The sequence below is a fragment of the Diabrotica virgifera genome, chromosome 8 (genome assembly GCF_917563875.1).
Source record: "Diabrotica virgifera virgifera chromosome 8, PGI_DIABVI_V3a".
NCBI classification, from domain to species: Eukaryota; Metazoa; Arthropoda; class Insecta; order Coleoptera; family Chrysomelidae; genus Diabrotica; species Diabrotica virgifera.
The window spans coordinates 93,010,169-93,024,167 of NC_065450.1; the positions used below are offsets into that span (position 1 = coordinate 93,010,169).

Here is a 13,999-nt window from a genome sequence, read left to right on the forward strand (position 1 = left end):
TTCTAGTTTTATAATTTTTTCGAAAGTGATTTTTGCACTAGGGGATGATGCGGTAGTTTTTCGAGATTGGTAAACGTACCAATCAAGAGCAATTAATTTGCAATAAAATATGTCGCCAAGATGGGCCATGCACCCCTTTTCCTTGCCGAGATTCCGAGATATACCTTGGGTGCTGCTAACTTTACAGACATTCATTTTTCTTTTGGTTGTATGTATATGTATTTAGCTTTTTGTGTGTTTTTAGTCGAGTAGCTATAAATAACCACTCCACTTCTTATAACTTATGGTGTGATTATTGTATACGATTTAAATTATTTCTTAAAACACCGTCATGTGGACATATAACTACTATCATAATGCTACTTTACGTGACATGCGCATGCGCGCCGAAGAAGCACGTTTACAAAAGTTGACAACTTGAATTGAGGTTAGGTACATATGTTTACTTGTGAATTCAAATATTATACATTTTAATTTAAGGTGTAAATTTAAATTTAATTATGATAAAAACTTCAGGATTTTATGATTTATGTATAGAAGAATCCTTTTTCTCCAAAGGTGATGTAGAAAAATCGATCAAATCACTATATGACTGTAAGTATGTTTTAATATAACAATATTGCTTCTGTAGATATTAATTAGGGTCCTTTTGCAGATGGTTATAGAACTATAGCAATAAATCAAACAATTGAAGATGGAAATCTTGAACCTAAAAAGAAAAAGAAAAAAGGGGAAGCGAGGGAAGTGCAAGAACCAGTACCTATGCCTTATGATTTGTTACCAATTAAAACTGTAATTAAGAATCTGAATCTGGTTAATTTTCAAATATTTAACCGCTTGACAATAGTGTTTGTCAATCAAGATGGGTTACATAAAGTCGTAAGTATGGTATCTTATTTAATATAAGTCATTTCTTCTTCTTCATGCAACTAGGATTATTACTGTTTCTCTGCCTCTTATTCTGTTTCAGTTGTTGTTGATTGTACATTGTCTTTCCACCTTTTCGGCGGCCTTCCAACGGGTCTTCTGCTATTGGGACCGTGCAAGTTCAGAAAAGCGACACCTATTTCTACGCTCTGAACTTTTATTCGAACTTTTTATTATATTGGCCAATCATATGGTCCTGGTTACTGGATAATTGTCAAGGCCATAGTCCAAAAAAAAAAATAATAAGAAAAAATAAGTTCAAACGTAAACAATTATATGTAGTAAATAAAATTAGTTATTAAAATTATTAAAATGCAGTATTGCAAGCAAAATACAATTAATTAAATTTACCTTTATACATATAATAATTGCATATCATATCAATATTGTGAAGCAATATATAATTTTTCTTCTTAAATGACAATAGGTATGAAATGTATGTCAATTTGACAATTTCAGTTGACAATATGAATTATTTAAGAAAGTTGCAATATTTCTCCGCTATTCGCGCACGATCGTTTCACGTATCCCTTCCAAGTACTTGCACACCACGAATACGGCTTGTTGTTTTTACAGATGTTCGCTAATCTATCTGGTCATCCCATTTGGTTTACATGTTTGTTCCAGTTTTATTTTGTTTTTATCCACCTGTTAATATTTTGAATTTTGCATTGTTCGTGTAAGTCATTTAAGTCATTAGTTTGCATAATATAAGTCATTTAAAATAAAAAAAGGTGAATAAGGCACAATGTGCATTATGGGAGTGAAGGCAACAAATATAGAATGGTTATAGAAAGATTCATTCCTGTAATTTTTTAGCATCGCATTTGTGTCTGACATGATATTGCTCTGTCGAACTCAAGTGCCTAACAACCTCACCATCTCAAGCACAACATTCCTCGTCACTGTTTCTAAAATATGGAAGAATGGAGCAACTTTAGATATTTTCTTATTTAAATGCCACGTGGTTGTGTGCATAGAATACTTAGCCTTAATTTTTTGCATTCTATAAAATTAGAGATCAAATCTTACTTATGCACCTAATTTTTTGTAGAAAATAATTTTTCGTCATTACCCAGGTTTCACTCACAATCATAGGTTACTACGGGTCTAATCAAAGTTCTGTAGATAGTCATTTTGGTTCTCTTGTCTAATAATTTCGATGTCATCAATCTTTTGTTAGCATAGTATGTATGATTTCCACTGGAAGTACATGCATTAATTTCACTGTTTACGGAATACTTCTGATTGATTTCTGTGCAAAGATATGTGAAGGCATCCGCACATTCAATAGTATAGTTGTCTATTGTTATATTATTTTCATTCTCAGGTGTTATTTTGATGGTCATGTACTTAGTTTTTGTTTCATTTATTTTAAGCCCTATTTAGTTGAATATACTCTGTAGTAAATAAATAGTGTAATTAAGTTAACATTTATTCATATATCAAAAATCAGTTAGAAGGTAATATTCTAGTAAATGTCATAAATTTATACATGAAATTTATTTTAATTTTAATTAAGTAATGTCAGCAGTTTATATTCAATTAAGTATATGTAGTTGAATTAAAGAATGGTAATAATTATTGTTATTACTGGTACCTATTTCTTATTTGTTATTTTAAAAGAACATACTACCCATACACGCCATACAGTGTGAAAACATTCACACAAATTATTCATGATAAGTCACTGTTAAACATTTCAAAAATAATTCAGAAATGGAAATGATTTTAATTGTTATTAAAAAATTATAGATGAAGAGTTTAGGTGAAATAGAATACTTACTTATCTCAAAATTTAGTAAAAAGTTTCATTGAATACTTTTTTGCACAGGACAATTATTCTTTCAAATAATTTCGAAAATATTCTAAAAAGTTTAACTTATATTTATACTTATATGTATTTATATACAATAAAAAAATAAATACTTTTAATATTGAAGATTTCATACCTTTTTAAGTTTTAAAATTATAAATTTAACAATTTAGTATATTTAAAATACAGATTTTATTGTGAAAAAACAGTTTGCAAATCAATGGCATCGAATTTTTATTTGATCTGGATGCAAAAGTTAAATTTCTCTGTTCGTATTCCTTTCCCACTTTCCCCCAAGCCTAATAATAGTTTATGCTGTCGCGCCGATGACCAGGGTTTGAGTTTATGCAGTCGAGTATTTTGAAGTGACTAATAAACGTGACCATTCCTCTCATTTAAACTCTTCTTCTATAACCATTTGGTGAAGGATTCCTGCACCCAAATTTAGAGATATTTAAAAGTTGAATTGTTTAAGTAGAACATATTGTAGAGTTAAATTTGCTAAAAATGATCATGTGCTTAAAACTCGTTTAGATAATTAATCTGTAACGATTGTTAATCTCTAAGTAAAATCACAAATTATAAAAACAATATTTAGTGAAATCCAGGATGCATTGCGACATCTCTGTCATCATCAGCTTTATAAACCAGGAAACGTAAATGGAGTTGCCAACGCTATAGGGAATATTATAAACCACTCAATAACTAATTTAAAACAATTTAGTAGTGGTTTATTAAACTTCTCAAAAACGTTCCATATTTATCCATTGGTATCGTTTTGAAGAACCCTTCAGGATGAGGATGAGAAGAAGATTAGACTCTAATAATGGAAATTCCATAGTGACCTGTCAATCTCTTTCTTCAGTCCTGACCACCGGAGGGAGTGTATTGGTCATGTTGTGTATTGTCCATCTCTAAACATCTCTGTCTCTGGTCATTTCTTTTAACTCATGCATAATATGTCTTTTGCATATTCCTGTAATTTGGTCAATCCAGCTTTTTAAGGATCTTCCTCGTGATCTTTGGCCTTCTACCTTTCCTTGGATAACAAGTCTTTCTATGTTTTCTGTGTTTGCTCTTATCACACGTAAAAAGTGTTTTAATTGTTGGAGATGGACTTTGTTGGAGAGACGTTTACTGACCTTTAACTCATTTGATAATTGAATTATTTGTCCGGTGGTCAGTTTACGGAATTTGTACAGAACATTTCAGTAGCATCTATCTTTCTGCTTGTCTTGGGGTCCAAGATTCATATTTGTATGTCAGTATTAGGAATATTAAGCAGTTGATCAATCTCGTTTTTAGAGTTTGTGAAATGTGAAATATTTTGGCCATCTTTCCTACAGCATTGGTTGCTAGATTCACATCTACTTTTTATTTCTTCCTGTAGTGGCACTGTGTTTGTGATCAATAACCCCAAATATAAATATGAGCTCACAACCTCAAATAGGTCAATCGTGGTTATTTGTGGATGGTTGTTATGTATCTTCTCTCATGATCTTTGTCTTGTGATATGTTTAATTGCAGACCAAATATATTTGACTTTCAAGTCAAATACAAGGGCTGTATCATCTGCAAAACGTAGGTTGCTTATTTTTCAGCCATTTATTGAGACACCCTTTTCCCACCCTTTAAGTGTTCTTCTCATAATATGCTCTCCATATAATATCTGTTAAATAATTGAGAAACATTATACAAAAAATAGACGTTTTTATCTTTACCTTTTCATCTACGATAAAAAACCTACATTTTTTTTACATAGATTTATAGTTAAATATACATTTAACTATAAATCAAATCTGTTTTGAGATGGACGTTGAGAGGCGACTCTAATTTTTTTGCAGAAATTGCTTGGAATTAACCCATATATAATAATAATTGAGTTATCCTCCCACTCAAAAAGGTCCGGAACATTGTTGAAATAATCAAAATGTCAAAAAATGAAGGAAAAAGTCGATTTTTTTCTTCGTTTTTTGATTATAACTTTAAAAGCATTCACTTCCGAGAAAAGTTGCACTTAAATAAAAGTTGCGTAATTAAATTTCCTACAATATAGGATTGGTTAAAATTTTTTTAAATTGTTACCCTTGTTGCAAAATAGCAATAATTGCGAAAAAAACAAGTATTCGCATTTTACATTTTTCAACCATTTATTCCTTCATATTTCACCCAGAAAAACTTTATGATATGATAAAACAATCAAGTATATTCAAATGGGAAATAAGCCACAATTTTACCTAAAAATGATTTTATTAACGTTTCGACGCCCAAGTCGGGTGTCGTTGTCAAAATACAAAATAATACTAAATAAATAAAAATGTTGTTGCTTAGTAAAAAATTCTTCTAATAATTTATTTAATCTGACTCATTTATATCGGCAATTCAGACACGTATTATACATTTTAAAGTAGACCACTTTAAAATGATATTGCCAATATTGATGAGTTGCGTTCCTGGGACGACTTTACTAAAAGATAGTTCATTCGATTACATGAAATCAATCCCAACTCAAGAATATCCGCCACAAAAAATCATAGCATGTGATCTGTCTTTAAAAAGACAACCAAATGCAACGGTGGCACTGAAATTCTCGCGTTAGAGATTCCATAGTAAATCACGAGGGAAAACCAGGAAAAACCTCGTGATACTATCCCGACATCGTAAGTATTTGGGTTTACATTTAGTTTACTCTCAAAACTAATACCAAATTCTGACTTGATATTTTAAATTTTAAATATGTACTAACTCGATATGTTACTGATTTACTAATTGTGGTATTTTCTTTCTATTGACTTCCTCCTTTAATATGGGTAACCACATCCTACTGCATTCTACCGAGGAATTTGCGACACAATTGGTTTCATTTAGCATAATTAGAGCCTCTTCTTTGATTTTTCTCTTTTTACTATCTGCTTCTTTTAGGACTATACTTGAATCTCTCCACTGAACTCTATGTTCATTATCCCATGCGTGTTGACATATTTGAGATCTATCAAATTCTCTATTTTTTATATAAGACTGATGTTCATTTACTCTAACGTCTAATGGTCTTGACGTTTCACCTATATAAAATTGTTCGCATTCACAAGGTATTTTATAAATACAATTCTTTGTTCTTTCTTGTTCACTGTTAGGTTTAGTTTTAGATAGAATAGATCTCAATGTGTTTGTTGTTTTGAATGATGTTGATATGTTGAATTTATTTCCTATTGTTTTAAGTTTCTCGGATAGTCAAGAAATATATTTATCAAGAAAATTTATATAGGTGAAACGTCAAGACCATTAGACGTTAAAGTAAATGAACATCAGTCTTATATAAAAAATAGAGAATTTGATAGATCTCAAATATGTCAACACGCATGGGATAATGAACATAGAGTTCAGTGGAGATATTCAAGTATAGTCCTAAAAGAAGCAGATAGTAAAAAGAGAAAAATCAAAGAAGCGGCTCTAATTATGCTAAATGAAACCAATTGTGTCGCAAATTCCTCGGTAGAATGCAGTAGGATGTGGTTACCCATATTAAAGGAGGAAGTCAATAGAAAGAAAATACCACAATTAGTAAATCAGTAACATATCGAGTTAGTACATATTTAAAATTTAAAATATCAAGTCAGAATTTGGTATTAGTTTTGAGAGTAAACTAAATGTAAACCCAAATACTTACGATGTCGGGATAGTATCACGAGGTTTTTCCTGGTTTTCCCTCGTGATTTACTATGGAATCTCTAACGCGAGAATTTCAGTGCCACCGTTGCATTTGGTTGTCTTTTTAAAGACAGATCACATGCTATGATTTTTTGTGGCGGATATTCTTGAGTTGGGATTGATTTCATGTAATCGAATGAACTATCTTTTAGTAAAGTCGTCCCAGGAACGCAACTCATCAATATTGGCAATATTATTTTAAAGTGGTCTACTTTAAAATGTATAATACGTGTCTGAATTGCCGATATAAATGAGTCAGATTAAATAAATTATTAGAATAATTTTTTACTAAGCAACAACATTTTTATTTATTTAGTATTATTTTGTATTTTGACAACGACACCCGACTTGGGCATCGAAACGTTAATAAAATCATTTTTAGGTAAAATTGTGGCTTATTTCCCATTTGAATATACTTGATTATAAAAATGCCACAAGAAAATAGCTTCAGAACATGATAAAACAATACTGTAAATTTAGTAAAGATCGGTTCAATAGATTTTGCAAAATAAATTTTGCAATCCAGCTTTCGCAAAAAAAATTCATTTTTTCAAAATGTTGCAGGACTGAAAATACAGCAGATAGCAAGTTAAATTTTTTTTACAAATAGAATAATACTATACCTTTCATTTACAATTTGCAAAATTAAAATCGGTTAACTACCACGGCGTCAGGAATTTTTTTAAATAAACATTAATTTTTGGTGCTACGCGCAGGACAGCGGTGTTCCATTCACACAAGTTGATTTCGACTAAAATTTCTTCCAATCATTATCTAATATATTATTTTCTTACTCTATATTTTGTTGTATGTTCATATTTTAATTCCACAAAAATCAAACTAATTTGATTATTGTTTGTGAAAAATTGTTTAAACAATTACATATGTTTAAAAATAATAAACTTTTATTTTCCAAGTTAAAATATATGAACAAAGAAAGTTTTTGCTAAAAAAAGTGTTATTTCAAAGGACGGAGTAAGTGATTTTATTTTGCAATAAACAAATTTATTTATTTATTTATCAATCATTATCAAAGGTCATTGGAATGCCCAATCAGAGCAAACTATCCGCTATCCTGCGCTTAGCACCAAAAATGAATGTTTATTTAAAAAAATTCCTGGCACCGTGATAGTTAACCGATTTTAATTTTGCAAATTACAAATGAAAGGTCCAATATTCTTCTATATGTTAAAAAAAATTTAACTTGCTGTCTGCTTTATTTTCAGTCCTGCAACATTTTGAAAAAATGAACTTTTTTTGCGCAAGCTGGATTGCAAAATTTATTTTGCAAATTCTATTAAAACGATCTTAATGAAATTCACAGTATTGTTTTACTATATCATATAGTTTTTCTGGGTGAAATATGAAGGTCCTAAGTGTAGTATAAATGGTTGAAAAACGTAAAATGCGAATACTTGTTTTTTATGTTTTTTTTTTCGCAATTATTGCTATTTTGCAACAAGGGTGACAATTTTTAAAATTTTTAACTAATGCTATATTGTAGGAAATTTAGTTACGCAACTTTTATGCCAGTGCAACTTTTCTCGGAAATGAATACTTTTAAAGTTATAATCAAAAAAAGAAGAAAAAATCTAATTTTTCCTTAGTTTTTTGACATTTTGATTATTTAAACAATGTTCCGGACCTTTTTGAGTGGGAGGATAACTCAATTATTATTATATGAGTAATTTCCAAGCAATTTCTGCAAAAAAATATGAGTCACCTCTCAACGTCCAAATGTACTAATATTTTTACAGATGCGCCCTGGTCTATAACACCTAAGAGATATTTTAAAATCTATATTGTTATACTCATCGCCTCATTATTTGTAATTAATATTTATTTTTATATGCACTGATAGTTTTTAAATCTTCTCTCGTCTATAATCTTATGCACCTACATCTATTACTTTTCAATCAACCCACTTTCACTTCATAAAAGCCGTGTTTAAGATGAAATTTAGTTTTAAAATTGCGTGCTTAATAACTGCGTGAAATATAAATATTGTGTTTTGTTTTATAAGTATCAAGGTATTTTTATTTTTCCTGGTCATTAGGTATCTCCCATTATACAATATTTTAGTTTGTTTTTTGCAAATATAAACACAGCATGAAAAAACTTGGACCCACGTATAAGACCAGATCTAGAACATTTATCAAAGTGATTATTTTACAAAAATAATCTGGACATTGAAACATACAAGTCATTAAAAACAACAAGCTTAAAATATCTAAGACCAACACTAAGTGTTCAAAAAAACATCAAAATTAAAGACACCAATAATAAGGAAGAAAAAAAGATAGTCAAACTCGAAGACTTCTATAAAACCTTGTACAGCTCGCAAAGCCAGCCGAATGAATCGACAAAGGAGAACGTTAAAAGAAAAAGAATAAACGTGGGATTAGAAGTACTACCAAATATAAAGCGATTCGAAATAGAAAGAGCTTTAAAGGAGCTAAAAAATAATAAAGCTTCAGGACACGACGCGACGGTATAATTGCCGAGCTCTTGAAAACAAGCAAGACCGTAACAATAAATATACTAACAGAGTTATTTAATATATGTCTCCATAATAGCAAGATCCCTAAAGACTGGAATGAGAGCGTAGTAATACTCTTACACAAAAAAGGGCCTACAGAATTACATATATTCGCGGTGTGCAAGTACTTGGAAGGGAATTGAGAAACGATCGTGTGCGAATAGCGGAGAAATATTGCAACTTTCTTAAATAATTCATATTGTCAATTGAAATTGTCAAATTGACGTACATTTCATATCTACTGTCATTGAAAAAGAAAAATTATATGTTGCTCCACAATATTGATATGATATGCAATTATTATATAAAGGTAAATTTAATTAATTGTATTTTGCTTGCAGTACTGCATTTTAATAACTAATTCTATTTACTACATACAATTGTTTACATTTTAATAACATAACCTGAATCTTATTTTTTCTTCTTATTATTTTTTTGGACTATGGCCTTGAGAATTATCCAGTAACCAGGACTAATATAATTGGCCAATATAATTAAAAGTGCGAATAAAGTTGCAGAGCGTAGAAATAGGTGTCGCTTTGCCGAACTTGCACGGTCCCAATAGACCTATATCGTTGCTCGGTCAAATATACAAACTATTTATGAGAATTATTAGCAACCGGTCGACTTACAAAACGGATCATTACCAACCGGTCGAATAGACTGTCTTCCGCAAAGGATCTAGTACATCAGACCATCTGCTGATAATGAGAACATTGATAGAGAAGGCAAATGAATACCAACTACCCGTATTTATTGCATTCGTAAACTATGTCAAGGTATTTGATAGTATCTAGATGTGGACCACAGAACAAGATATTAATTATTGTAAAATAGATTCGAGATATAGGCAACTAATACATAGTATATAATATGAAAATGCAACTATGATAGTTCAACTAAATGAAAATACAAATCCCATCCCCATTAAGAGAGGAGTTAGACACAGAGACGTAATATCGCCAAAGCTTTTCAACCTAGCCCTAGAAGACGCCTTCAAAACTACAAATTGATCATCATATGGCATTGACGTTAATGGCAACAAGTTAAACCCCCTCAGATTCGCTGACGATATTGTGATTATAATATAGGGAGCACATCCGAGGAACTGCAAATTATGATGTAGGAACTCGCAGACAGCTCCCAATACGCCAGCCTAAGAATGAATATGAGAAAAACAAAAACAATGCCAAACACAGATGACCCAAGTCAAGGAATTTATTTAGGCCAAATTTTGAAACTTGACAAAGAGAACCAAAGAGCGGAAATCACTAGAAGAGTAAGACTAGCATGGGCAGGATTTGTAAAACTTAGTCGGATACTTAAGAACCGCAAAACATCCCAATAACGTATGTCCCTAAAGTTTTCGGAAAAAATAAATATGGATTTTTTAGTTGTAAGTTAAGTTTATTTTATTAATAGCCCAATAAATGACCGTTTTGGAGTGTAATTTTCAGGGACAACTCCGAATTGCATGAACATTTGGATTTAGGTTCTACTTACCATCCAGTTCAAAGTTGAATTTGTCCCATTGGTTGCTTTTACTTGACAGGTTGGGAGTCACCCCCTCTCAGGGGGTGAAAAACGCGTGTTTAAAATAAGCCCCGAAATGGATAAATTGTCCGATTATAAGCAACTTAAGTTCTATAAGGTTTTTTACGTAAGTCAATACTTTTCGCGTTATTCGCAATTGAAAATGTTGATTTTTCTACAAAAAAAACTACGTTTTCAGACCGTTTTTCGCAAATAACTCAAAAAGTAAATATTTTATCGAAAAAAATATTCTAAGCAAAAGCATAGCTTATAAAAAAAACAAAAAAAAAATGGTGTATCGGTAAAGTATATCTATAAATTGAGAAAAAGCAAAATTGTAGCTCATGAAATATACGTTCTTATTCGTCTAATTCCAAATCGAATAAGTCAACGCGAAATCACCGAAAATTTAAGCACTTTTCGGAAAAAGCTTTTTAACTTTTTTAAAGTACCTAAAAAAAGATTTATATTTGTTTTTTACAAAAGTTTCTAGCACCAAAAATAAACGAGTTACACTGAAAAAAAAAGTTGGCCCCTTTTTTTGGTAAACAAAATTGTGAAAACCTCCCTCTATTTAGCACCCTAAACAAAATTAATCGTTACCGCTTTACCATTTATTTTAATTGTATGTATATTATTTACAAGAATAAAAAACCGCTAAATGCCGTAAAAATGAGTGGCGCATACAATATTCCAGCTACAAAAGATCTGATATGAATATTACGTGGCGCGAAAATGTATTTTCATTTTGATGCAAAACAAAATTCTAGTTTTATTTTAAAATATTTTTCCATAATATTTGCTCAATTTGAAGTAAACGCGCCACAAAAGAGTAACTTTGATACAGTTTGAATTTTGAAACTCTTTTGTGGCGCGTTTACTTCAAATTTAGCAAATATTATGGAAAAATCTTTTAAAATAAAACTAGAATTTTGTTTTGCATCAAAATGAAAATACATTTTCGCGCCACGTAATATTCATATCAGATCTTTTGTAGCTGGAATATTGTATGCGCCACTAATTTTTACGGCATTTAGCGGTTTTTTATTCTTGTATCGGGAGTTTTTCAAAGTTATTTATAAATTAAATGTATGAAGTTGAATGCAATGTTCCTCTATTACACGTTAAGCTTGTAAATGGTCACCTTTGTTGCATTATCTCCCAAATGATCTAGTGTCCATCGAATGTACACTAGATTTTTTTCTTTTCGAAATAGATTGAAAAAAAATATTGAGATGGCGGGTAAATTAAGTCGGACTGCCCGTTGCCAGATCAAATTTAGCGTCGTAACCACTACAACTACATAAACCATTTCGGGAATAATCGTTACCTAATTGGATTATACTTTTGTAGCTTAATAACTTCTAAACGGCTTAACCGATTTTGATCAGTAAATATGAGTTTGAAACGTATTGATCAGTAGTATCTGATGGATCTAAGGTCAAGTATGATAACTGAAGCTATTACAGGAATTATTGAGCTTGAGAAACCGTTTTTCCCATAGGAAATAGATTTGATCATACTTATGAAGCCTATAACTTAAAAATTCGAATTTTCCCGGATATGAGGTATACACCGTTATATTCGTCTAGAGTCCTTCTACAAACGCTCAGTTATTGGCGCAATTCGTAGGTTGAAATTTTGAGTAATTGTCGAAAAACCAAAATTTTTAAAGTTTAGTTTTTCAGTTTTTCGGCTATACTGAGTCGTGTGTATGTCTGATCCTGACGGATTACACACCATTTAAAAGCTTAACTCAACACCATTGATTTGATGTATTTGCGGTTCTCCTGTCTCTTCTTGATCCGAAGATATATACCCTCCAAAAATATGCCGTTTTGTACCTACCAAGTCCTATAGCTGGCTTATGGGTGGTCAAAAGACACAAACTACACCGGTTCTGAATCGGCCCTGACCCCCTCTTCAAACACAGAAAAACAAATTCAAATCGGTTTAACTTTTCCACACACATACATACATATCCACAAACATTTTCCCTTTTTTAAATAAAAATTGAGTCATACTTCTGAGCTCGGTAACTTTTGAATGGTGTAACCGATTTTCAAAATTAGCCATGCGTTGGAAAGGTAATGATCAGTACTATTAGAAGCCGCAAAGGTCGGGCTTAAATTTTTGAAGTTTTTGGGAGTTTTGGGGACGAGAACGAAAAACAGACCCTAAATAGGAAGGGCCTTAAAATCCACACCCTTGGACCAAAATGGATGGTTGACATATGAATGGGTGAGTCTTTTCCTGAATTTTAAGATGGGAGTTGGCCCAATTTTCAATTCAGTCAGATTTAGAAAATCGAAAATTTCGTGTATTATATAGTGTCGCATGTAGGGGGGTATGGGTGTGCGCCACTGTCGAGAACTGCCGTTCTCTGGTAATATGATCTGTAAGTTTGATTGGCTTGAAGTGCTTATTGTTGAAAAAATTTGGTTTTATAGTAAAGCAAAATTTTCTAAAATTTTTTGAAAAATTTTCTTTTTTCAAAATAACTTAAAAAGTATTAGTGATAAGAAAAATCTTAAAGAGTAAAAAAATATAGGTTTCGTTATTATAAATATGCTAGTTTCATTTTGTTTTTCCGCAAGACAAAAATTGATTAAGATATGGCTGTTCAAAATTTGCATACACTCGTGATTAGTGACCCGTTCAAGCTTTTTTAACTATAACCCTTTCAAAAATAAGCACTTTAAACCGGTGAGACTGACAGATCATATAATAGATAGGTAAGCAAGCAAATTGTTTGTAAAGCGGTAGCGATTAATTTCATTTGAGGAGCTAAACACGGGGAGATTTGCATGATTTTTTTACAAAAAAAAGAGGGCTAACTTTATTTTGAGCGTAACCCGCTTATTTTTATTGCTAGAAAATTTTATGAACAATTCTAATAAAGCTTTTTATAAACACTTTAAAAAAGTTTAAATAGGTTTTTCCCGAAAAGTGCTTAATTTTTCGGTGATTTCACCTTGAAATATTCGATTTGGAATTAGACGCACAAGAACGTATTTTTCATGAGCAACAACTTTGTTTTTACTCGATTGATAGACTTTACTGATACACATTTTTTTCAGTTTTTTATAAGCTACACTTTTGCTAAGGATATTTTTTTCGATCAAGTATTTACTTTTTGAGTTATTTGCGAAAAACCGTCCGAAAACGTAGTTTTTTTGTAGAAAAATAAACATTTTCAATCGAAAATAACTCGAAAAGTATTGACTTACATAAAAAACTCTATAGAACAAAAGTTGCTTAAAATCAGTCAATTTATTCGTTTCCGGTCTTATCTTGAATTTACGTTTGAGGGTAAGTAGAACCTATATCCAAATTTTCATGCAATTTGGAGTTGCCCCTGAAAATTACACGGTATCGCCGTATTTCCCGTTCATTTACTGGGCCTAAATACAGGAAACTAAGTCTACATATTTAAGGTTTAGAATGTATTTTTATAGAACAGAAAGAGGTCCGTG

The 13,999-nt window shown here is 31.1% G+C and overlaps 1 protein-coding gene across 1 annotated transcript in view; it reads left to right on the top strand.

Annotated features, from left to right (window-relative positions):
• Positions 1-410: 410 nt before the first annotated feature.
• Positions 411-13,999, top strand: part of LOC126890043 (ribonuclease P protein subunit p30) — a 108,839-nt gene continuing 95,250 nt past the window's right edge. The window contains exons 1-2 of the mRNA XM_050658874.1: positions 411-594; positions 656-879. Coding sequence (XP_050514831.1) covers positions 501-594; positions 656-879 — 318 coding nt within the window. The 5' untranslated portion in view covers positions 411-500. The remainder of the gene's footprint in view (positions 595-655; positions 880-13,999) is intronic.